The sequence below is a fragment of the Nuphar pumila genome, chromosome 17 (assembly GCF_984573655.1).
Source record: "Nuphar pumila chromosome 17, dmNupPumi1.hap1.1, whole genome shotgun sequence".
Lineage (NCBI taxonomy): Eukaryota > Viridiplantae > Streptophyta > Magnoliopsida > Nymphaeales > Nymphaeaceae > Nuphar > Nuphar pumila.
The window spans coordinates 21,397,588-21,421,316 of NC_143265.1; the positions used below are offsets into that span (position 1 = coordinate 21,397,588).

Below are 23,729 nucleotides of genomic sequence, written 5' to 3' on the forward strand. Positions count from 1 at the left end.
CTTGATAGGCAAAAAGTGTGTGCTCTTCGTTACCTATAAGGGTTACCTATTCAGACTAGAACTAAGCAACATAATTAATCAAAAGCAAATCTATCAGCAGCCTACAGAAATTATAAAATATCAACACCCTAAAACTAACAACTTACATGTGAGCCAAAAAATATTTATTTCGATCACAATTTTAATGGGTTCAAAACCTGTCATAAAACCCAAACCCATTAAGATTGTAATTTCCCTAGCCTGCTGAAACCAAAACCTTGTCAAAATAGGTTTTGATTTCTATTCTAGCTTTCTTAACCCCATGTGTGGTTCGACCCATGCTAACCTCCTGCGTTATGGGAGAGAGAGACTCGTACCTTTTCTTGTTGTGGGTTGAACTTCGAAGAAAGAAAAAGGAGACGTTGAAGAAGAAGGAAACGATAAAGGTGAACATGTTGCCTGCAGTCTTCTTCTCTTTACTCGAGGCTCTCTCTTTCTCTCGATACAACCCTCTCTCTCTCAAAGTCTTGACTTAAGATGGAGAGGGTCACGCCCATTTAAACAAATAGGATTCTCACTAAGGAGGGGACATCCCTATTCTTGAAATAGAAGGAATTCTATTTCTCTAAGGAAATAGAAGTACCTTCCTAACAACTTGTAAAAATAGATATAATATATGTATATCTTATATTATTATTATTATGTATTCTTTTATCATTATAATTATTTTGTTCTCTTAACGTTGATGGATCATGGATATCAACCAACTAGTCTAAGATCCATATCGGGATCCAAAGTGCGTCAACCCCCTATTATGATATATTATATATTATATTAATCTAAACAACAAAAATATAATTAAATAAAAATTATATTTATTAAATTTAACATTTGGCACAGATTTTTGTGAGATATTACACTCACACATTGCATTCATTTCATTCATTCAAAAACTAAACTTTCTTATAATCTCATTCATTCAAAAAATGAATTTGCTTATACATTGTATTCATTTCATTCATTCAAAAAGTGACCATGCTCATATATTGCATTCATTTTTTTTATTCAAAAAAATGAATTTGCTCATACATTGCATTCATTGCATTCATTTCATTCATTCAAAAATAAACTTGCTCATATATTTCATTCATTCCATTCATTCAAAAAATGAATATACTCATACAATCATTCATTCATTCAAAACTGAACTTGTTCATACATTGCATTCATTACATTCATTCAAAAATGAGCATGCTTATACAATCATCCATTTATTCAAAACTGAACCTTCTCATACATTACATTCATTTCATTCATTCAAAAGATGAATATGCTCATACATTACATTCATTTCACATTCAAAAAATGAACTTGCTCATACATCGCATTCATTTTATTCATTCAAAAATGAACCTGCTCATACAATCATTCATTCATTAAAAATAAACATGTCCATACAATCATTCATTCAAAATTGAACTTGTTCATACATTGTATTCATCTTTCCAAGCAACAACTTCTAAAGCTTTGCAAGTAATTAAGTAAATATCGCTACTAAATAACATCAATTCTACATTATCACCATCTAAAACATCTATCTGACTATCTATATTTAGAAACTAATTATACTGAAAGCTCAATAACTTGTCTGTATAACTGATATTATGAGACAACAAAGCCATAAATTCATTTAAGTTACTATTTTTGAAGACCAATATAAATCTTCAATTAGTGTAATAGGTACTATAGTGTACTTTAACCCTCTCATGGGCCATCATTAATTGTTGCTGAAAAATAGTCGTAGAAATATGGCCAAAAAATTTTGGCCACGGAGCAGGAACAATGTTGTATAATACAAGATATATAATATATAATCATACGGACACTCACACATAAATGATTTAATCAAATAAAAAAATAGAATAGGCCATTGAAATGCAAAGATAACCCGAAAACCATGCTAATGTTTTAAAAAAACAACTGATTGAAGTTGTTGTTTCAAAACAATAACAGGTTCAGTGGTTAAAAATGTGCTAACCGGAAAACTAGTCATCGATGATTTTTTGCCATAAATCGCTGCCTATGATTCACCATAAGAAGCACGTTGGGGACCAAAAAAAACTTAGTTTATGTGAAAATGATCCTGAGTGTGACATTCAATCTTTTATACAATGAAGGTCACATTTAACTCTCATACGAAAATATGCTAATAAGAAGAAATTTTGCATTATATTTATCTCTAACATTTGCAATGTATCAAAAAATCTGAAAATTCCATAAGAAATTTGCATATTAAGAGCATATTCGCAATGACATGATTTGTGAAGTTAGTGCCTAAATTGCAAACTTCTTTTCTGAGTGTGAACTTCATGAAATTCACAACATATTGTTTGTGAAGATCCCCTATATTTGTGGATCTCCTTGAGGATCATTTACAAAATTTGCATATATAGAATGAAATTCGTACAACTAATTCTGTGAACTTCCTATATCTAAAACCTGTAAAAACTTCATAAATATTACACATAAGATTATTAATTTTTTTAAGACTTAAAAGTGAACCTCCCCATATTTTTGTGAATGTCCCTACTAGCATTGAATGTGATGCTTCAATATTTAAAATGATGCTTTGCATTTTATGGTTTATTTTTTCCTTTAAAAAATGATGGTAAGCATATCATTAATGATTGTCATGGCTTAGGTTGAGAAGATTTTAGAAAAGATAGGAGGTGGAGATGTTATGGTGGAGAATGATGTTGATGGTCCTCAGCCAAAGGAGAAAGCCCTGGTTATAGAGAGTGTGCAAGAGGATGCTGAGGAGGTAGAAGATGAGCCATTGGTGGAGCAAGTGCATTCTCTGAGTCAGATTGTTGGATTCACAAGCTCAAGAGTTTATTGTAGTAGATGTGGTTTTACCTCAATCATTTGCTTGAGAGAAGAGAGGGTTTGCAGACAAAAATAGTAATCTAGCTAACATTAAGACGCCAAAGATCGAACCCGCTGATGTTAAATCTTTTCCTATTTTATTAATTAATGACTCTGTGCCACATAGTTTGTCGAACTCAAGTAGAGTGCTTCAGAATTAAGGATGCAGATCTTTCAATTGCACAAAGAGTCCATGTAGGAAAAAATATATGCCTCCCAGTGGGCATATTCGACATTCCAATCCTTCTCCCCTGTGAATGTCAAAACTTGAGTCAGTTGATGATGATTTTCATGAAGTTTGTAATGAAGTTCTCAATGAGAATAAATGATTGTATGAGCAGGTTCATTTTTTAATAAATGTAATGAATAAATAATTGTAACAGTATGTTCATTTTTTAATGAATGAAATGAATATATGTATGAGCAGGTTTATTTTTTAATGAATGAAATGAAGTTGTATGAACATGCTATTTTCATGTGGATCTTACAAGTTTTGAGAGGTTTCAGTTAAACAAAGTTCGTAGATTTGGTTACGTGAACTTCTAACTATGCATGCGAAGTTAGTTTGCAAAGTTTCAACCATGAAGGAAATCACATATATGGTTATACAAACTTTGAACTATATATGAAAATTTAGTAGAATATTTGTGAAGTTTTTATAGGTTTCAGTTACTGAAAGTTCGCATATTCATACTATGTGAATTTAGTGAAATATTTGTGATGTTTCAAGGTTTCAATTTAATAGAAGGTTCACAAATATAATGTGAACATCATGAGGTCTGCAAAAAAAAATGTGTAAATCTACCTTTTAGTGAGAGGGTGTGATACCCGGGGAGCACACCGATACATTGTGCGAACCTCAAGAGGTCCACTATGTGAAGGTTAAAGCCAAACATTTGTGATTTTGGACATCAGATGGATTTTTGAAAACTGTATGGTATTTTGGAAACACATCATTTTTGTTGTACTGTACGGTCATTTTCCGTTTGCTAAGTCGATTGTATTTACGATCGACTATAGCAAATATATTACACACACACACACACACACACACACACACACACACACATATATATATATATATATATATATATATATATATATATATATATATATATATATATATATATATATATTGTGTGGGCAATCCAAAATGAGCTGAGATCCTAAGATCCGAGACCCTAGGATCATAATGAGGATTTAATGGACTTCGTCTGCGCTCTCTAAAATAGTCCAAAGAAGAAGTTTCAACATATGCTAGCTGTAAAAAAATCAATAGTATTTTTTCAGTTTAGAAAAAAACAATTCATAGACGTGCCTAGCTTATATGTCAAAGGTAAATTAGTCCATCCCTATTGGTTTTCCAAAGGCATCACTTAACTTTTATTAAGACTTTAAAAAAAGAACCCACCAGAACTATGTCTATCTGGTAGGGATGACTAGTGAATGTCACCAAGTTGATGGTATGTCACAAGCTTGAAACCCATGGGTGTGTCATTGCCATCATGCCTAACTCATGGGATCTACGCCAATGAACGAGGTGGTTTTGCTCTAATTAAAAAAGCTACTGAAATTTTACAACCAAAACTATCATGATTTTACGTTGAAATTGCATGATTTGAAGTATGGGTGGGCAATGGGCGGCCTGGCCCGCTAATGGACCGGGCCAGCCGGGCCAAAAGCCCATTTTGGGCTGGCTCATGGCCCGCCCGTGAGCTTAATGGGCCGGGTCGGGCTGATTATATTTACATATAATACATACAAAAAATGATTGTACTATCCTATAAAAAATGGTCTTTCTTGCAAAAACCTAAAAATATACCAAAATCCTTCGCATGTCCAAAATCATTGATTCTCAACTTTTTATGACCATTTTATCCTTCATAGCATATTTGTGCGGACCTCCTGACATTCACACAAATATGTTGTGAACCTTCGAATATAGTTAAAATCACTAAAGGGATTTACAATATATTTGGGCAGACCTTCTTACATTCGTACAAATATGTTGCGAACAGTCAAATATGGTTAAAATCACTAAGGAGATTCACAATATATTTGTGTGGACTTCTTTATGTTTGCACAAATATATTGTGAACCTCTAATATGATTAAAATCATGGAAGAGATTCACAACATATTTGTTTGAACCTCCTCACATTCGCACAAATAAGTTATGAACCTCCAACTATGGTTAAAATTACTAAGGATATTCACAATATATTTGTGCAAACTTCCTCGCGTTCGTATGTTGCAAACCTTTAAATATGTTTAAAATCAAACTGAAGATTCGCATGATATTTATGTGGGTTTGCCGACCTTCGCACAAGTATCTTGTGAACCTATGAAAGATTAGAATTAGTCAAAGAAGTTTTGCATGATATTTGTACGGACTTGCCAACATTCGCACAAATATCTTGTGAACTTTTGAAAGATTAAAATAAAACTAATGATATTCACATGATATTTACATGAACTTTTCAACATTCGCACAAAATATTTTGACATCTTATAGTTTATGATTTCATCCTTGTATAAATACTTGTAATTTTTTTTGACTAAGTATGAATCTTTTCAGTGATTTTAACCACATTCGAAGGTTCACAACATATTTGTATGAACGTGAGAAAGTCTGAACAAATATGTTACCAATCTCCTTGGTGAGTTTAATCATATTTGGAGATTCACAACATATTTGTGCGAACGTGAGGAGGTTTGTACAAATATGTAAATCTCCTCAGACTTTAACCATAGTAGAAGGTTCACAACATATTTGTGTGAAGAAGTTACAATCCAATTTTTTTCCTAAAATAAAAAAATAGCTCCTAAAAATATCAAATTTTTCATAAAGGATGGAAAACCACCCTCGAAATCAAATACCTAGTCACACTAAGTTTGTGGTACTTACGATCACTTTTCCGATGGTGTAAAACCGCAACGCACCCCTTGCCCTTTTCCGATGGTGTAAAACCGCAACGCACCCCTTGCCCCTAGAGAGTCACCTGGCTTTGGCTGATCAAGGGATAAGCAGGGGCTTATCCCTTGACTTTTATCCCTTACTCTCATTAATGTGAGAGGTTTGACACTTATGGGAATGAAACCCTAACCACCCGTCTAGTGGCCAAGGCCCCTTCCACTGCACCAAACCCCCTGGGGCTTCCTAGAAAATCCAATAGCTACCAAGTTTTAACAAACCGTGGATAAAACAAGCTTTGTCAACCTAGTTTTGTATCATCCAAATAGAGCACAAAACCAAGTTTTACCTATAAACCTGGTTTGAAGCTCAAAACCCCGTGAGGCTTTAGAAAATGCTTCAACGTTCCCCTTTGTTTTTGTTAGAATGTACTGTACATTCAGGTATAACAGATATAACCTTTTGTAATTTGCACCTTGATATGCATGATGCGCAAACTTAATACAGAGAGAGAGAGAGAGAGAGGGGCTTTCAGCAAATCAAGCAATCAAAATATATAAGGCGTGCACACAAGGGAAAAGAAAGTATTTTGATTATGACAATCAAGAAACAAAATAAACGTAGATGGTAAGGAGGCAAAACCAGTGGCCTCAACCAAGACATTCTCTAAAATGACAACAAAAAAGAGAACCGCAACCAATGAACTAACCGACCCAACACTTTAAATAGCAGCACTGCAACACCTTCAAGCTTCCATCAAGTTCCTACTATTACCATCTTGCAATGTCAACGTGAAAACAGAAGATGAAATGATGCCCCTTCGATATGGATATATAATATATACAGTCGTTTTGGTTCGGATTACAGAAAAACTAGCGTGCAGGCAGGATTGAAATCAAGCATCTTTGAATCCGTCTGTCCCCTGTACACTGTTGTCTCATCCTCCAGTCCAGATAACTCAAACAGAAGCACAGCTGCCCCTAGGATATCACGCTTGATGACCACTTAAGCTGTTGGAAATGTTCAACTCCCAGCAGTAGGCCTCTGGCCAATTGAAGCTGTGTGAAATGACAGAAAGCGGGGGACAAGAACAGCTTCATTACTGATTGCCTTGGATGCAGCAACCTCTTCCAAACGCTTCCATGTGGCTTCGCGCTTATCTTGAATCTCTTTCTCCTTTGCTTCATCTTCCTGGAACTTGAGCAAGCACTCCTCAAAAAGCTCGGAATCCAGATCCAAGAAGATCTTCCGGACATTTAGAGTCAGACTTTGAACTGCCTGATTCCAGTGACTCCTGGTATTTTTCTCTAGATATGGCAGGATAATGGGCAGTATGACCTTACGGTTTTGTTTAATCAAGTTCAAAACATGATCATTGTTCCATAAAAACAGAGCTCGTTCAGCCACCTGCATAAACAAAAAGGTGTTCCTTCAACAAGCACTCAGCATTCCATATTGCAGCATTTATTGATCAATGAACCCTCCAACCAAGCAAAAATTGCATATTGCCTTATCCCAGAGTAAAGATATTAATGTCTTCTAGACATTGTCTTTCATACTTGCAGCACAAAAACAGGAGATGCCCATGCCTCGATCAGAAGCATATCATTTAAAGTCTAAACATCAAACATTACATCTTTCTTTCTCAAATGATTCAATATGTTAAAGATTTATTTTGTTGTCTAACATCCCTTTTCATAGGCCAAATTATCTTCCAAATGAAGAAAAAAGGACGTGTTAAAAAAAATCAAAACAAAGTCCCACGCTGTTAGCATTAAGTAGAATGGATATTGCTTTTCTAAAGTATGCATGTGGTAGCCAAGGAAGCATTTTACAGAACCTTTTTCCTTGAAAATACATGATAGAAACTTAATAGGATCTGAGGAAACAAGGAAAAAGAAAAGGATGTGCTAAGCACATAGGAAGAAAAAATTAGCATAAAACTCAACAAACAAAAGCTTAAAGGCAGATTATTCTTAAGAAAAGAAAAGTAGAATGTTTTTATGGAGGTTTCAATTCTAATCTTTAGGCGTGTGTCACTTCGAGGAACTTGCTAGTGTAAAGGAAAGGTTTAGTATGAACATTTTAACTGGCTTTCTGAGATATTTGTGTTTCATTAATTTCAGGGACGTGATGTGATTCTTTTGGTTAGGGAATCAAATGTAACATTGATGTTTCCAGCCATGCCCTGGAGACAAGGTTTATGGATGTGATTGGAACCATTCAAATGTGCAGTATTAGGAGATATAACAAATACAAGCTAATGATGTCATGTCCCAGGAATGTGACATGCTAAGTGTCCATTGGTTCTGAGAAATCTGACTAACCTGATCGGAATGTTCTTGGTTTTCTTGAAACTCCTTTTAGCAGTAGGTTGGTGCAGACTCTAAAGACCAGAAGGTGATTCTGAGTCCTGATATGCCATAATCTTTGGAAACTCCAAAGAATTGAAGGTTAGCAACTTTTAGTTCTGCCAGTGTTGGTAAATAAGTCATTATAACACCCATTGAAAGTTCTTTATTGATGCAAAATTAGACAGCCAATGGTTACCCAAGGGGCCCCATCTAGCATAGAGTCAACCTACTGATCTAACTACCATGCTCGACTGATCAAAGTTCCATTTGGCAATCCTTGGATCTATTTTCCTAGTTCAGAGCAATCACTAACCTTACAAGGTACGTCCCCCTCTCACAGCCATGCAAGCTCAAGGATTAAGATCAAAAGTTTAATGGGCAAAAGCATGTAGAGCTATTTCATCACTTACAGGGGAAAGCTTACTACTTTAGATTGTTGAAGGCAAGTGATTTGCTGAATGAGACTGAAAGTTATGACCGAATCGTACATTCTCATGACATTTAAGCCAAAGCATTTTGAGTTACATGTGTTACCATTTTCCATGGTACCAGAGCAACTTGATCCATGCTGCTGCATCCTAAGCGCCTTCTCAAGTAAAGCAGATGAATTATTTTCTCTTCCAAACCTTTTCACCTCAATCATAAAATCCCTCATCTGGTTCCTCTTCTAAAATCCTTAAATCCATTATTTCTTCATTTTGTAATAGAAAATCCACAACTTTCTGTTTTTCTGTTCTCCCTCCTATTTATGTTCTCTTCATATCATAGTTACCAGGTATTCTACTGTGGGCTGCAACACAACCTACAAGCCAGTCGTCCAAAACAACAAGGCCCTCGGCGTACCATAGCCTTCAGGCACTCAGCAACCTACCACCCACAATGGATGATGATAGAAACCTTGCTGCATATATCCATCAGTATGAAAGCAATGGCCCATTCTTCAGCACTTCAGTATATGTTTTTCATCTCCCTAGTTCTCTTCTTGTTAACAAGGCCAGTTTCTATTTTACCCCCAACATGGAATGGTCTCTTTTAACCCTAAACAGACTGCAGCTCTGAGCACCCTCACAAGATATTACTGCACATCATGAATCATTTTCAGTAGTTTTGAACTATTCTTAATGTAGACTTCAGTGAAAAAATCTTTTCGATACGTGACAGCCTCATTCTAAAGTTTCCGCAGTTTGAGCTGATTATGCTTTAGGAACTTTTTCCTATAATATTTGGACATTGAATGCATATAGATAGGCACACTTGATGTAAGTCCAAGCGCAAAGCAAAAGATAAGAGTTCCAAGGCTTGTTGTCAAGGTAATAGTACTTATATAACCACTGTCACTGACATTCGTAACGAGTTCACCTTGGTCAAATGCTTGCAGATATTAGAGAATCACAAGGCGAAACCACAAACACATTCACCATGGGGTCTTATTTTCATCATCATTACAGCAACAAAATAAATCATACATTGTGACACATCAACATATGTCACAATTGTTTTGGGATGAAGGCGTAGTTGTTGTTGTTGTATTAAACAATGTTTTAACCCATTAAAAAATATGAAAAGATTCATCTGTCACTTCAATCTAATCTTTTCATATTTTTTAATGGGTTAAAACATTGTTTAATATTTTTAAATATTTTTTATTGTTCAATAACACCTGTCATCTGATGGCAAAAAGTTGCTGATTCACAAACGATTTGATTCAGGGGATTTTTAAGAAACAGATTCACCTGGTGAATTGATTTTAACAACAGTGCTAAAGATTCAAAGAAATGCAGAAATTTTGAGCAATGAGATCGTCATTTACATGAATAAGTCTTTAATAAAAGAGGAGGAGGATAAAATTTATGAACAGACAAACTACCACATGGATAATAGGAATAAGCCATGGAACTGATCTTATAAACCTGCATACAAGTTCTGGAAAGAGGAGGAATGAAATTCTATGCAAATAAAGGTGAGATTATGCCAGGAAAAGGGAAAACGAGTCATGTGACATTGACTTATGAATCAAGATTAGCATACCTAAACCTCGTGAATTATAATAACCAAACTCGGAAGCAGCAATATCTGATAAGCATCATAAAGCACCTAAAATTGCAATGCCATAACCTAACATGAAAGAGCTGCTATGTGCCACAGTCCCCAGCTGAACTGATGGATAGCAGGATCAGAAGGTCTGACACTAGGACTCAAGGAAAGGAAGCTAGAACCACAAATGCAGGAATTGTATAATATTCCAACTCGTGTAGTTATACATAATAATTACATGCATCAATTGAATGTCTTGTCGCTGCAGAAGAAGTGCATGCAGTTGATTAAATAGCAAGGCCTGGTCTTGCAGCATCTAGAACTAAGTTAAGTGGTATCAAGATATTCAATAAAGATAAGTTGCAGAAGAATCCCCTCAAGCATCATCCCAGAGACCACCCCAACCAAAGCAGTAAACAGTGCACGATGAAGAATTGTGACCTCAAGCTCTAGCAGGAATTAAAGCAGCCAGACCTAAAAGTCATATTGGTGGAAAAAAACTCTCAAGATCTGAGATAAGGGATAATGCATGCCGCAAGGAAGTCAGGAAAATGCTTCTGATTAATGCTATCAATTTGCTTCAAAGACAGAATCTGCCTAAGAGGATAATGGTACGCCATGCTTGTTTATATGCACCAGAAAGGTAATCTCATGATTCCAGAAAATCATAAACTTGGCCAAATGGCTCCCAACCAAATTCTGAACCGTTCCTTAACCATGCCAAGAAACAGATATATCCTGATTATTGCATATTTCACCCATACCATACTTCCTCATATTTGACCCATCAGCATCATGTGAAACATTAACAGCCAATATGCATATTCGTGTTAAAAAAAATGATATTAAAAGGATAATAATGAAAACTAGAAAGATTTGTATCAGACAGTAACTAGGTCAACTCCCAGTAAGGACCAGTATGGCCTCATCTAGAAAAGAACAAAAAGAACTTGTGAAAGAAGAGCTTCAGCAAGAGAAGAGGAGAAGAAGAAGAAGATAGAGTTGACAACAATCAAATCCACAAAGGGCACAATTTTAACAGTACAAAACTGAAGTAAGATGTAAAAAGAATTCCTCACAGTCCTCGCTGTACTAGGTGGGTAGCAAAGAGACACATGCTACATGGGTCAAATAAAAAACAAAAAGGAAAATTACCCTAGATGACACACATAGTGAAGGATTTGATGAAAATATGGTAAAATCATCACAGAAAAAATAAATGCAGAGGCAAAAAACCTAAAATTACTATTAACTAAGGCTATCAACTATGTCAGCTATACACTTCACTTAGCATGTCTATCACATGTTCACACAACACGATATAGGCACATCATCACACTTCATGGATCAAATATGTGCTGAGAGGGCTCCACATAAACCGATCAGCTCCACTGAAAAAGCACAAGTTTAAGCTCAGCTTGAGCTCAAGCCAAACTTCAACACCCGTGAAATCATTGTTGTAAGTATTGTAGCATATGTCATATCTTTTGGGTGTCCCAATACGATACACCTGTATTTCAATATGAGTGTATATCATACATGTGTCGGGTGTATCTTATGATATGCCCCCGTATCTTACAATACACCCCGATACAATGTGTATCTTACGATATACAATAAATGCAGTTTATGTTGCACTTATTTTGACTCTTTTTTTAACATATAAAGCCCCTTGGGGCCAATTCATGCTCGTTCCTAAAGAGCTTGAGAGCTATGTGCTTTTCTAACAGGGCACCGCACCCACGTAGCACCTTCACCCATGCGGGTGAAACACTTGGACACGGCTTCCTTTGTGTTAGGTGAAGTCAACCACACTGAGGTTCATTTCTATCCAAAAGTAGATTCAGTTAACCCTGACCAAGTCTAGTTTTATCTATATTATATATAAATACATAAATGCACACACTTACACGTAGTGTTAACTTAAAACTTTTAAAAATTATATATATATATATATATATATACCCTCCCCGCACACCCGCACCCAAAGTTTTTTAAAAGTGTCGCATTGCCACATCCGCACCCGTATCTACACCTGCATCGCATTGACATAGCTTGAGAGTGATTTGGGGGAGATTTCTTGGAAAAAAAAAAAGATGATAATAATAATTAAAATTATCTAGTTTATTTTTGTTTGAATTTTGAACACATTGGTTACGTAAAAATTTTAAATATTGAAAAACACTTTATGATATTGTTTTTATTTATGTAGACACACGCTATTATGAATCTTGTGACTAGCTTTTTTTGAGAGATAAATGCTATTAATATTAAAAGAATCAATTACATTTAATCACCCAGAGTAGGTAGCCAATCCAGTGGCTTATCCATCCAAAACAAAGAGTTACAAGTGCATAAAAATAGAAGAATATAGCCCATGGCCAAGAACGGACCCTTACAAAAGATACTATCAAAAGTAAATCTATGAGAGCAAGCTCATGCTGAAGACGAATTTCCACAACCCTCATAAGCAGCTGAAACCATATTACACCATCTTTTGCTGTTAGACACTACCTACACTCGAGTCCCCGCAGGGAACTCACTAAAATAATGGCTGCATTCTTCCACCGGCTTACTATCATGAGATCGTTTCAATCCTCCAATGAAGAGAATCCTCTCATGGTCATAAGTTGCAAAATATATCAGATCAAATCCTCTAAACGAATTAGACCTAAATCTGAAAGTTTCCATATTCGGGTCACTCACCAAAAGAGGTTCTGCCACTATATCAACTCAAACAAAAAGCCTCACCGCCAAAACCAAGTCCACTGGCCACTCCATCAAAGAAAACTACTCGATACAAGAAGCCCCAACACCATTAATGATTGTTTGTTTTCTAGAGTGTTCTCCCTCATGATAACATGTATTCCTTAAGTGCCAATTCTCTATAAAACCACATCCCAGCACTTTTTGAGCCATGATTAAGAAAACTGATCAAACATCCACCACATGAGTTCCGAAATAACATCCATGTGGAGAACTCTACTTCCAAACTTGCTGCATATAAATTTTCATATACCTTGAGATATCCTGCGATTAAAAAATAGATGAGTATGGCTCTCCTCTTCCTTGCAACACAATGGGCACCTATTGGGAAGAGACACTTTAAAAACGTAAAGCCTATCTTGGGCTAATAACCTCTTGTAGCAAGCTAAATAGACCACTGTAAACACCCCAAATTTTCCTCATCCATTCTCAGACAACCCCCCTCGTGCGGATGTCAACCCTGATAGATCAGTATAGGAGTCCAATCCCGAGTCTGTCTTAGAAAATTACCATTTTACCCACTTTCATTAAGAAAATTACCATTTTACCCCTATGTCATCCCAGACCCTTGTCAGTCAGAGTCAATCAAGCTCATTCGTAAGCTCATAAAAGTTAGAATATCAGTCATTTCAAGCTCACCTGAGCTCACGATGAGCAGACCATGTTCATTTCTGACCATTCTTGCCAAAATGGGATCATTTCTCCAGAAATGAGCTCATTTCTCAGTCAAATCCAAGTCAATTGTCTTCAAGTCAGTCATTCCCAGTCAATCATATTCTCCTGAGTCTAGCTTGAGCTCACCAGGAGTTCAAGTGCTCCAGTTTCAGTTCAAAACTACTTCCAAGTGTCTAGAAACCCATTTCAGCTCTTTCAGCTGGAATTGAGCTAAATCCAGTCAGTTGATCTAGTGTTCGTGCTTCAATTTTAGTTCATCTCAGTATTACTGATCTTTGTTCCAGCTCAAACCCAGTTCTAGTCCACAGCTCACTTCACTCCAGTGACCATTTCTCTAAAAATGGCAATTTTTCTTGACAATTCAGTTCAGGAGTCCAATTAAGTCAGTGTCTTGTCAGTCCCTTTGAGTTCTGAAACCCTAGAATCCAGCTTAATCCAGTTTGTTTCAGTTCAATCCAGCTCAAACCTCAATTTTCAATGTCACTCTGGCCCGGTAGAGATAAAAAACCATTTCTTGAACCATTTGGCCCATTTTTGTCAAAATTATCACTTTCTGAACTGGTACAACTGTCAATCAGGGTGTAATATACAAAATTCTTCGTCCAGGATTAGCATTTCGCATGGCATTTTTCATTATTTCTCATCATTTTCCATCATTTCATAACATTTCATCACATTTCATTTCATTTTCGAGATCCAGAACTCCAGTTTTGAAAATTTCAATCCATATTCGAGTTTTCAAATCTTCAAAAATCAATTTCAAACCCTGGGTTTTCAAAATTGACATTTTACCCCCCAGGACTCTAAATTTGAAAATATTTTCCCGAGAAAACAATTTGGATTCTTTTCAAAATTGATTTTTCAAATTCTAAAGTAAATTTGCTCTGCAACAGGGTATGGAAGTTCAAATTCTGAGCTTATTTCAAAAACTGCCAAAAATAACTCATTTCATCCGGAAATTTTCTGAGAGACTATTTTACCCCTCTGGCCTTCAAAATGAATTTCACATTTGAATGTGGACCCACACCAAGGTGGTGCCACCATTGATTTTGCATTTCCTTTTAATAAAAAAAAATTGTTTCTTTATTCCCTTTTTATTTTTTTTCTTTTTATTTTTTATTTCAACTTTTCTTGAGAGGTGGGACCCACAAGAGGGGTTGACCCCCTCTCCCTCTTATTCTCCACCTTCCTTTTCCTTCTTCTGATTTTCTTTTCTTTCCCCTCTCTTTTTCTTTCCCTTTTCTTCTTCCTCTTCTTTCTTTTCTTTTCTTTTCTTTCCCTTTTCCTTCTTTTTTCTTTCTTTCTTTCCTTCTTCCTTTTTCTTCCTTCTTCTTTCTTCCTTCCCCTCTTTTCCTTCCTCTTCCCCCTTGGTCGACACCCCCTCTTTTCTTCTCCTCTTCTTTCCTTCTTCCTTCTCTTCTCTCTTTCCTTTTCTTTTCTCCCTCTTCTTTCCTCTTTCTTCTTCCTTTTCTTTCCCTCCTTTCTTCCTCTCCTTATTACTCCAGCCCCTTTCCAAATCTCCCATTCACTACACGCCCAAGCCCCCCCCCCCCTTGAGTTCTTCTCTCTCTATCTCTCTCCCTTCTCACGCCCAGCTCCCTCTTGGTTCCCCTTTGCCTCTAGCCATCAGACCTTCCCCTTGGTATCCATCTCTACCTCCAAGCCACTTCCATATTAGCGGCAGCATAGCACCTTCAGCCCCTCCTTCACCATCTTCAAGACCTTGAACCAGCCTTCTCCTTGATCGGCTCAGCACCACGTCAAGCTCCAGCTCCAAGCACCTCCTCTTTGCAGCTACAGCACCAGCAGCCTCCTTCCACCCTTCAGCAGCATCTTCTCCAGCCAAGGCAGCAACAGCCTTGCTTCAACCTTCCACCACCTTCAGTCGGTTCACAAGGTGCAGCCCAACCATCTCCAAGGTGACGCCTGGCAGCAGCCCACTAGCACCCACTTTGGTGCCTTCCATTACAACTATCATTGCTCCCAGCAGATATAAGCCTTCCAAGGCTCTTCCTCCTTCGGTCAATCCCAGCAAACATCAAGGAGATCCCCTTTAGCCTTTGCTTCAACCGATCCAAGGTAAACCCCTTTGACTCATTAGATTTTCCATTATTTTCTTTCTTTCCCTTATGCGATTTTCACTTTGCCACCTCTCAATGCAGTGTCCACAAGCTTCATCTCCATGAATGTGATGTGCAGCCAAAATCAATCGGACCCAAGATGACAAGAGGACCTCTTTTATGATCTTAAAAAAAATAAAAAATAAAAACATACATCTCATGCGTATGGACTAAAAGAGTGATGAGATCCATCCATTCAATGGATTGGATCTCTCATTTTGAGAGTCAAAAGCAAAAAAAATGAATCATGCCCCTTGATTGGCTTTTTATTTTATTTTCGTATTCCATGTAGATGTCGTGTTTAAGTGTTGTATATAGGTTAATTTTATTATTTCATAGTCATTTTGTTCATTTTACATAGTTTTATTAATATTTAACTTAGAATCCCAGGGTTTTCATTTATGTATAAAATCCAGTTATGATTTCATGTGAAATTTTTTGTTCAAAAATCCTGAAAATTTTATGATAGTTGTGGTTACTTGTTTTTTATCTCATGCAAAAAATTCGAATCGATTTGATGTCTGCAACCCCATTAGAAAAATCACATATCTAACCGAGTTTTCAACCCTCTGGAAATTCAAGATCTCCTTTTAGCAGAGTTGTCGGCCCGAGATCTCCTAGATGGAAGATCTGAATCACCCTCTAAAAATTACAATAGATCCATGGTGGAATCTACTAATTTCCTGTATTTTATAGGAATTTTATAAAAAGGTTTGATCACTGTTAAAATTCGAGTTTTGCAGAACCCTGTGAAAATCTGGTTATATCCTTGGCAAGGTCTAGATCAACCTTAGTCTGTTGTGGCACTCCAATTTGTAGGTCAGATGCTCCGATTGTCAAAAGAGAAATTGTTTCTCTTAATATCCTCTATCATTTCCCAGAGTTTCATGAGTTTTAGGATTTAGATTCTATTATTTCTAGATTTTACAAACTCATATGTCGATTCCCAGTTAATTCCAGTTTATCAGAATTAGAGGTCTGATAATCCCTTGTGCCTTCCCAATCTATAGGTCTAATGCCGAAACTGCCAAAAGAGGACCAGTTCCTCTGTGTGTCAGGGACATCCCCTTAAAATTTCAACCATTTTGGACATTGTTTGCCATTTTTCCCGATTTTCTGTGAAAGCCTGTCAGTTTGCCCCCAATTCTAGAGTCATCGGATTCTGACTGAACTTGCCGGAAATGTAAATCTCCGAACATAGGTCAAATCTCGAATCTGTAAAAGGCAAAATCCTTGCCTAACTGTCCTCTGTCACCCCATAAAATTTACTGAATTTCTATGGTAGGTTAGTACCCGAAATTCAGTTTCCATTAGGGCAAATCTAGGCTAAAAACAAAATCATCCATTTTTAGGTTTTTTCTTTGAATTTTCATATTAGAAAATGCCAAAAAAAAATCAAATTTTGGATTTCATTCTGTTCTTAGGGTTAGTCTAGGTGTCCATGTCAAATTTAAGCCAATTTCAAGTTCATTTGCTTTGTGTGTTAGTTAACTTTTAAAAGCAAAGGCGAAATTCAGTGTTTTCTTGATATTTTTGCATTTTTAGGGTTTTAACATGCATATCATCATCTCATATCATGTTATAGTCGATTTTTATATCATTTGCATTCATCGAAATTTCAAATTTTGCATTTTTATAAAATTTATTTCTGAAAACCCTGATTTCAAGGCCATAGTCTTGCTCTCAGGGGTATTTGTACATTTTTACCTCAAATTCGAATTTCCAAACTTTAATTTTCGTATTTTCATCATATCATGTCATCTTGAGTTTGATTTTATCTTTATTTAGATTTTGAAATCTCAATTTTGCAAAATATCTTTCTGAAAACCCTGATTTCAAGGCCATAGTCTTGTTATCAGGGGCATTTTGGTTATTTTCATCCCAATTTCGAATTTTCAAATCTTATTTTCGAATTTTCAATCTATTTTCATCATTTATTTCTTATGTTGATATCAGAGAGGTATGAATAAGGGTTTATATTTGGATAATATCCGATAATTTCTCAATATTTTCGGATAAATCCAAATAAACCTACATTTCTGTGCTAACTTGTTTTCTAGTTTTGCAGGGATATTCAAGAAGAAGACTTCATTTATTTATTTTTATTTCAATTCAATGTAATATCAAGTTGTAAATTTAGAATAGGATGCATTGCATATAGTTTGCTTTCGTATAATTTCAAATATCAGATGTATGATTCATGCACATTTTTTCAAATTCACTATGGTTGACACGAATGACACATGCACAAGCTTTTAGGGAGTTGACAAACTAGGTGAAATTCATATTTATGGGCATAGTCAGAATACGAAGGAAACCCAGATTTGTGATCTTCATATTAGCCACATTCAGCCTACACTCTTAGGCTAACTTCAAAAATGCACTGCGTTTCTCAAAAATACAAATGATTTTCCCAATTCCTCAAAGAAATATCTTTCAAATCCATATCCATGCAATTCATTCATTTCAATCATTTCAAACAATCATATGCTTTCAATTTAATTCAGAGAAATCGATTTTCTTAGAATTTTCTAAGTCTTTCTCACGAATTGATTTTCTCAGAACTCTGAGCTTTCAAATGATATTTCAAGCATTTTCACAGTTTCAATCATGATTTTTCAATGTTCCAACATCCTCCGTTTCAAGATTCAAATCTCAAAAATTGATTTTTCTCAAAATCTTTGAATTATCTCTGAAACTGGTTTTCTCAGAATTCTCAAATCCTCTTCAGAAATTGATTTGCATTTCAATAAGCAATCCAAATCTCAAAATCGATTTTCTCAAAGTTTCAATTTTCCTGAGAATCAATTTTTCCTTTAAAAGTTATTTTCCAATGCAATTCCTGATTTCCAATGAAATTCATGATTTTCCCAGAATCATCACTTTTCCCAAGTATTTCCAAGCATTTTCCCAAGCAAACATCGTATTTCTCAATATGTGCATTTTTCAAAATCTCATAGCACAAGCCTGATTCTCTGTGCATTTTAGAAAAATAGAGCATGATTCAGAAAATTGAACTTAGTCAAAGCACAATTTTGATCCTTGGTTCAATTACCCTTGGTAAAGGTATCAGAAACGATTGAACCTCGTACCGACAGGCGGATCTCATTCCACGAAATTTTTCTGCAAATTTTCAAAACGGAGGCAAGTAATTTTCAAAAACAATTTTCAAAACTTTGCTCGAGTTTGACTCGCAGAGGAAGGGAAATTTTTGCGATGATAACAACCACCCACGAAGCTTTCGGAGATACCTTCTTAGCCCAAACATATTTGTGTCACTGATAAGATGAGACTTCCTTCCGAACATAATTCCATGTCTTTTGGATACACTTTCTACGCTACATATGCCTTTTCACCATAACTTATCCCTTCCTTGCACGGTATGAAATGATAAAATCAATGCCAAATAGTATATCCAACATAGGAAAAGGAGCACAAACACATGACCCAAAAACTTCAAGTCCTTCCTGAACCAAAACCCACTTAAGATTAGATAAATACATCTTGTCTTTTTTGGAGATAAGAGAAACAAGAGACGGTCCATTCTAAGGGTCAGTCCAAACTTCGTTTGAGATCCACCCAAAACCTTGCAAGAGATAAACATTTCAATATTCGACCATCCCCACATAATACCTTTCCAAGCACCTTACCCTCCCAAGGAATTAGCCTGCCAAAAACTCTTATTACAGAGGTATTTGTCCCTCATGAAATCAGCCCACATGGAGCTAACTAAAGTAAATATCCAAGGCTAATTCTGCCAAATATGCCATATTCAATTCCTCAATTCAATGAATACCAATACCACCATCCAATTTAGGCTTGTAAAGAACCTCCCATGAAATAAGATGAGGACGTTTCCTAGAATCAAACTCCTGCCACAAGAAATTCCTAAAAAGAGCTTCCGATTGATTAATAATTTTCTTAGGCAATCTAAAAGAAAAGAACAAAAAAACTGGAATACTTGAAAGAGTATTTTGGATGAGTAAAATCCTTCTTGCATAAGACAACAATTTCGCTTGCCAACCTTATATGCGTTGTTGGACTTTAGAAATAACATGTTAGCACATATTTGCATTCATCTTACCAACACACAAAGGAATACCCAAGTATTTAATGGGTAGCTTATGCAACTGCCAACAAAGTACGAGGGATAACCGAAGTGAAGGTCCTGCTTAATACTAAAGGAGATAATGACAAATTTATTATCATTTACCACCATACTTGCAGCCTCAAACTTCTTTAAAATCCCTTTGAGATTCCGCATTTGCTCCTCTAACGGTTTGCAAAAAAGAACATCATCCACAAAGAATAAGTGAAACACATGGTGATCATAGAATGAAATCTAACAATCTCCAACTGATTTTGATCAATGCCCAAATTCAATCTTCTAGACAACTTTTCCATAACCACCAAAAATAAATAGAGAGAGATAGGATCTCTTTGTCTAATGCCACGAGAACTCATGAATTTATTACCATGAACACCATTAACAACCACACAAAATAAAGTTATAGATACACATAGCATCACACGTTGAACCTATATAGAATGGAAGCCCAAAAGAAGAAGAGAGCTCCCCAAGAAACTCCAAGAGGCTCTACCATAAGCTTTCGAAAGATCAAATTTTAAGCAAAAAAGCATAAAATTTTAATCTAGCAATGGAATCTACTACTTCATGTGCACACAAAATACTCTCATGAATATCCTTACCCTTAAGAAAGCACCTTCATATTTTGAGATCACTTTGGTGAGGATACCCCTCATTTGGTTAACCATGACATCTCTCAACTGATTCCCAGTTTCCCACCCAGAGCCTTCGGAATAAGAGCCAAAAGAGTGGAATTCACATTTTTAATGATCTTTCCCTTAATAAAGAAATCCTTTAATACATTTATAATATCAGCCCCTACAATATCCCACCACTTTTGATAAAACAAACCTGGGAAGCCATTCAGTCCTGGGGACTTTTTGCCATTTTCCTGAAAAACAACAATTTTAATTTCATCATCTGACACCGGAGCCAACAAAGCATCATTCTCTGATTGTGATACAACCAAATCCCCTTAACATGGCATAGACTCAACTCTAGCCACCCCTTCCGAAAGAAGCATTCATCTTCAATGTGCTGGTTATCAAGCACTATGGAACCATCTATCAACAATTTATTTATATTATTAAGTTGCCTCCTCCCCTTGACAGATACCATAAAGAAACGAGTATTTTTGTCCCCCCTCCCAAAGCCACTGAACTCGTGATTTATGTCTCTAATGTAATTCCTCTTGGAGTAAGACCTCCAAATCAGTCCATTATGTTGACCATCTCAGTAGCCACCTCCTCAACAACCTCAACTTCCTGATCATGGGGAGAGGGGGTCTTCCCAGGACTACCACCCTGTTGGTGGGTACTAGCATGAACTTCTATATTAATGTTATTGTTCTGTGTAGAGACCATAATATCATCATGAGAGGGAGATCTCACTTCATCCTCATCATTTTGCATGTTGTTCAATGAAGCAAAGGAGTTAATATTACTATTATTCACTGATTTGGGGACCCATACCTTAGTTGTCCTGCTCCAAGCCATCTGCCATCCAATGCCAGGAATCTTTTTGGGAACACTTTCTTTGGACTGATGCCTAGGGCAGTGGTCTGACACATGCATATGTAATTAGCACAGCATACGTGATTGGCACAGCCCACAAACCTTCATAGAGAACTCATATTCAAATTGGAGATCCCTGTTGAACAAATCACTTAAGGTGATTGGTATGGCTTCCACTTGATCAAAGTAATTTGGACCTCTACAAGGAGCCTAGCAAAGTGGAATCTAACCTGGGAGGATGTGCGATCATCCGTAACAATCAATTTCCATCCAATGCCTCTGCAATCAAGCAAAACACAGCATCACATCACACTGCAGGGGGAAGACCAAAAACCTGAATCCACACTGGAACAGTACGCAGTCCATGAAACTTTGGAATCCCTGCACCATCCCACTGCTACATCAACAAGGTCCTACCCACAACCATCCAAGGGCCTCTCTGAAGTACCGAAAGCATAACCTACTGACTATCAAACTGCACTAAGAACTCACTATTTGGAAGCAAGGAAAATGATGGTTTTGAGCTCAGTTTCCATCACTTGCAGAGCTCCACCACATAGAACTCCCTCCCCATGGGATGCGTATCCCACTTACAAACCAAAGAATATGAGAACCTTCACCGTTTTTTATCGTAGAACGATTGGGAAATATGAATAGATTTTTTACTGTTGTCATCAAGAGGGCCAGCGAACCTAGATTCGCTTTTATCATGTTGCACCCTACGATCTGAGCCCACAAACGAGGAATCTAGATTTCATCAATGTTTTGATCCTTAGTGCCCAGCCGATCTCATCCCATGCTATTGTTCCCTGACGAGCCATCATGTCCTGCATCCGCAGCCTGGAAAACACTGTCCCGATCAGCAACACCTACATCATTGGGGGGGGGGGGGGGGACGATCCCCTCTGACCTAACGGGTGATAAAACCGCAATCTGCTTCCCATGGCCATCATATCTTGCTCCCACGGTCTGGGGAACGCCACTCTCCCCACCATTGTCATGGAGGGTAACGATTGGCAGGGAGAGAGAACTACGTTAACAGCCTGCTCCCAAAGCATCTCGAACATGCTATCATGGTGCACAAGAAGCGGATTCTCTTAACGCACCGACGACATCTTGATGCCAGAAACGTGGTGTGAGTCATCACCACGGTCGATATCAGCATCCATACCGTCCACCATCTCGACGGCAGGCCGGCTGCTGCTTGCAGGCCGCTCGACCTTGCAGCAATAGCAAGGGAGCAGCCCACAATGCTGCCCAGTTTAGCCCTCTTACCAAGAAGGAAAGCAACCAGCAGGAGGAGCAAGCCAGTAGGCTCTTCCACGGCGCACAAATCCAGTGTAGATCGTCAGCGCAAGGACAGCGATCACATGGCCCGGCCGACTTGAAAGGGAACCCAAGAGGAGAAAAACCTTAGCAAAGCTTCTCTCTCCTCTTTTTCAATTCAAATTGAGATTTGAATTCCAATTTTAGTGACTCTTTAGCTTAGTTTTAATTCATTGTTTAATATGCATATTATTTCATAGTTTGTTTTTTTCTTGTGAGATATGCATGCCACTCATAGCATATTATCTTGATTATTGAATGTCCAACGACTTATGCATGTCATTCATAGCATAGAATTGTTTTGATATGTGATATTATAGTTTTATCCTATGCAATTCAATATTGCCTCTTGTGTTAAGAATTTTTCTGATTTTTTTTTATTTAAAACATATGATCTTTTTTTATGCCCGACCAATACAGGTTATGATACGTTTTTTACAACCCTGCTTGAAATCATGCTCGGGTCAGGTCAACCTCAACCAGCTCAAATCAAGGTCAGCTTGGCTCCAGCTGACTGAATTAATTAAAAAATGATATGTATAGTAGGACAAGGTTTTTTGCTTTTTACAAAACAAAAGATTACATACAAATTTAAATATATTAATTGAGCTTCAGTGGGCTCACTTTACCTGATCAAGCTCAGCTGATTTACATATATTGAGCCTGTGCTTGTGTTCAAGCTTGGCTCATTTACATACTTAGATAAATTCCAGCCGAGCTTAAACAGGCCAAGCCTGAGCAGACTTTCAAGGGTGTCAAAAATTACCAAAATTTCATGACTTAAAAAATCATCATTTTTATTTTTAAAAAGGCACCTAAAGTTTGGGCATTAATAAAAAAGGCACCTAAGTTTTGAAAAATTAAAAAAAAGCACATAAAAAATATAATGGTTAATTAAAACGGCCCAGGAGTTTACTACAATCAACTTTCTGTTAAATGTGATGTGGAATTACCATTAAAACCTCAACATCATATTTTCAAAAAATGTAACTAAAAAGGAGGAAACAATTCTTTGAAGGGTTAACCTATGTCACAC

General features: G+C 36.7%; 1 protein-coding gene across 2 annotated transcripts in view; it reads right to left on the minus strand.

The window, feature by feature from the left end:
• LOC149811782 (serine/threonine protein phosphatase 2A 57 kDa regulatory subunit B' theta isoform-like) overlaps nt 1-23,729 on the minus strand; it is a 69,841-nt gene that overhangs the window by 32,406 nt on the left and 13,706 nt on the right. The window contains exon 3 of one of the 2 annotated variants that reach the window (XM_089993286.1): nt 6,392-7,224. The exons of the other annotated variant lie outside the window; for it this stretch is intronic. Coding sequence (XP_089849412.1) covers nt 6,841-7,224 — 384 coding nt within the window. The 3' untranslated portion in view covers nt 6,392-6,840. Of the gene's footprint in view, nt 1-6,391; nt 7,225-23,729 lie in introns of those variants that run through there. 2 annotated transcript variants of the gene reach the window in all.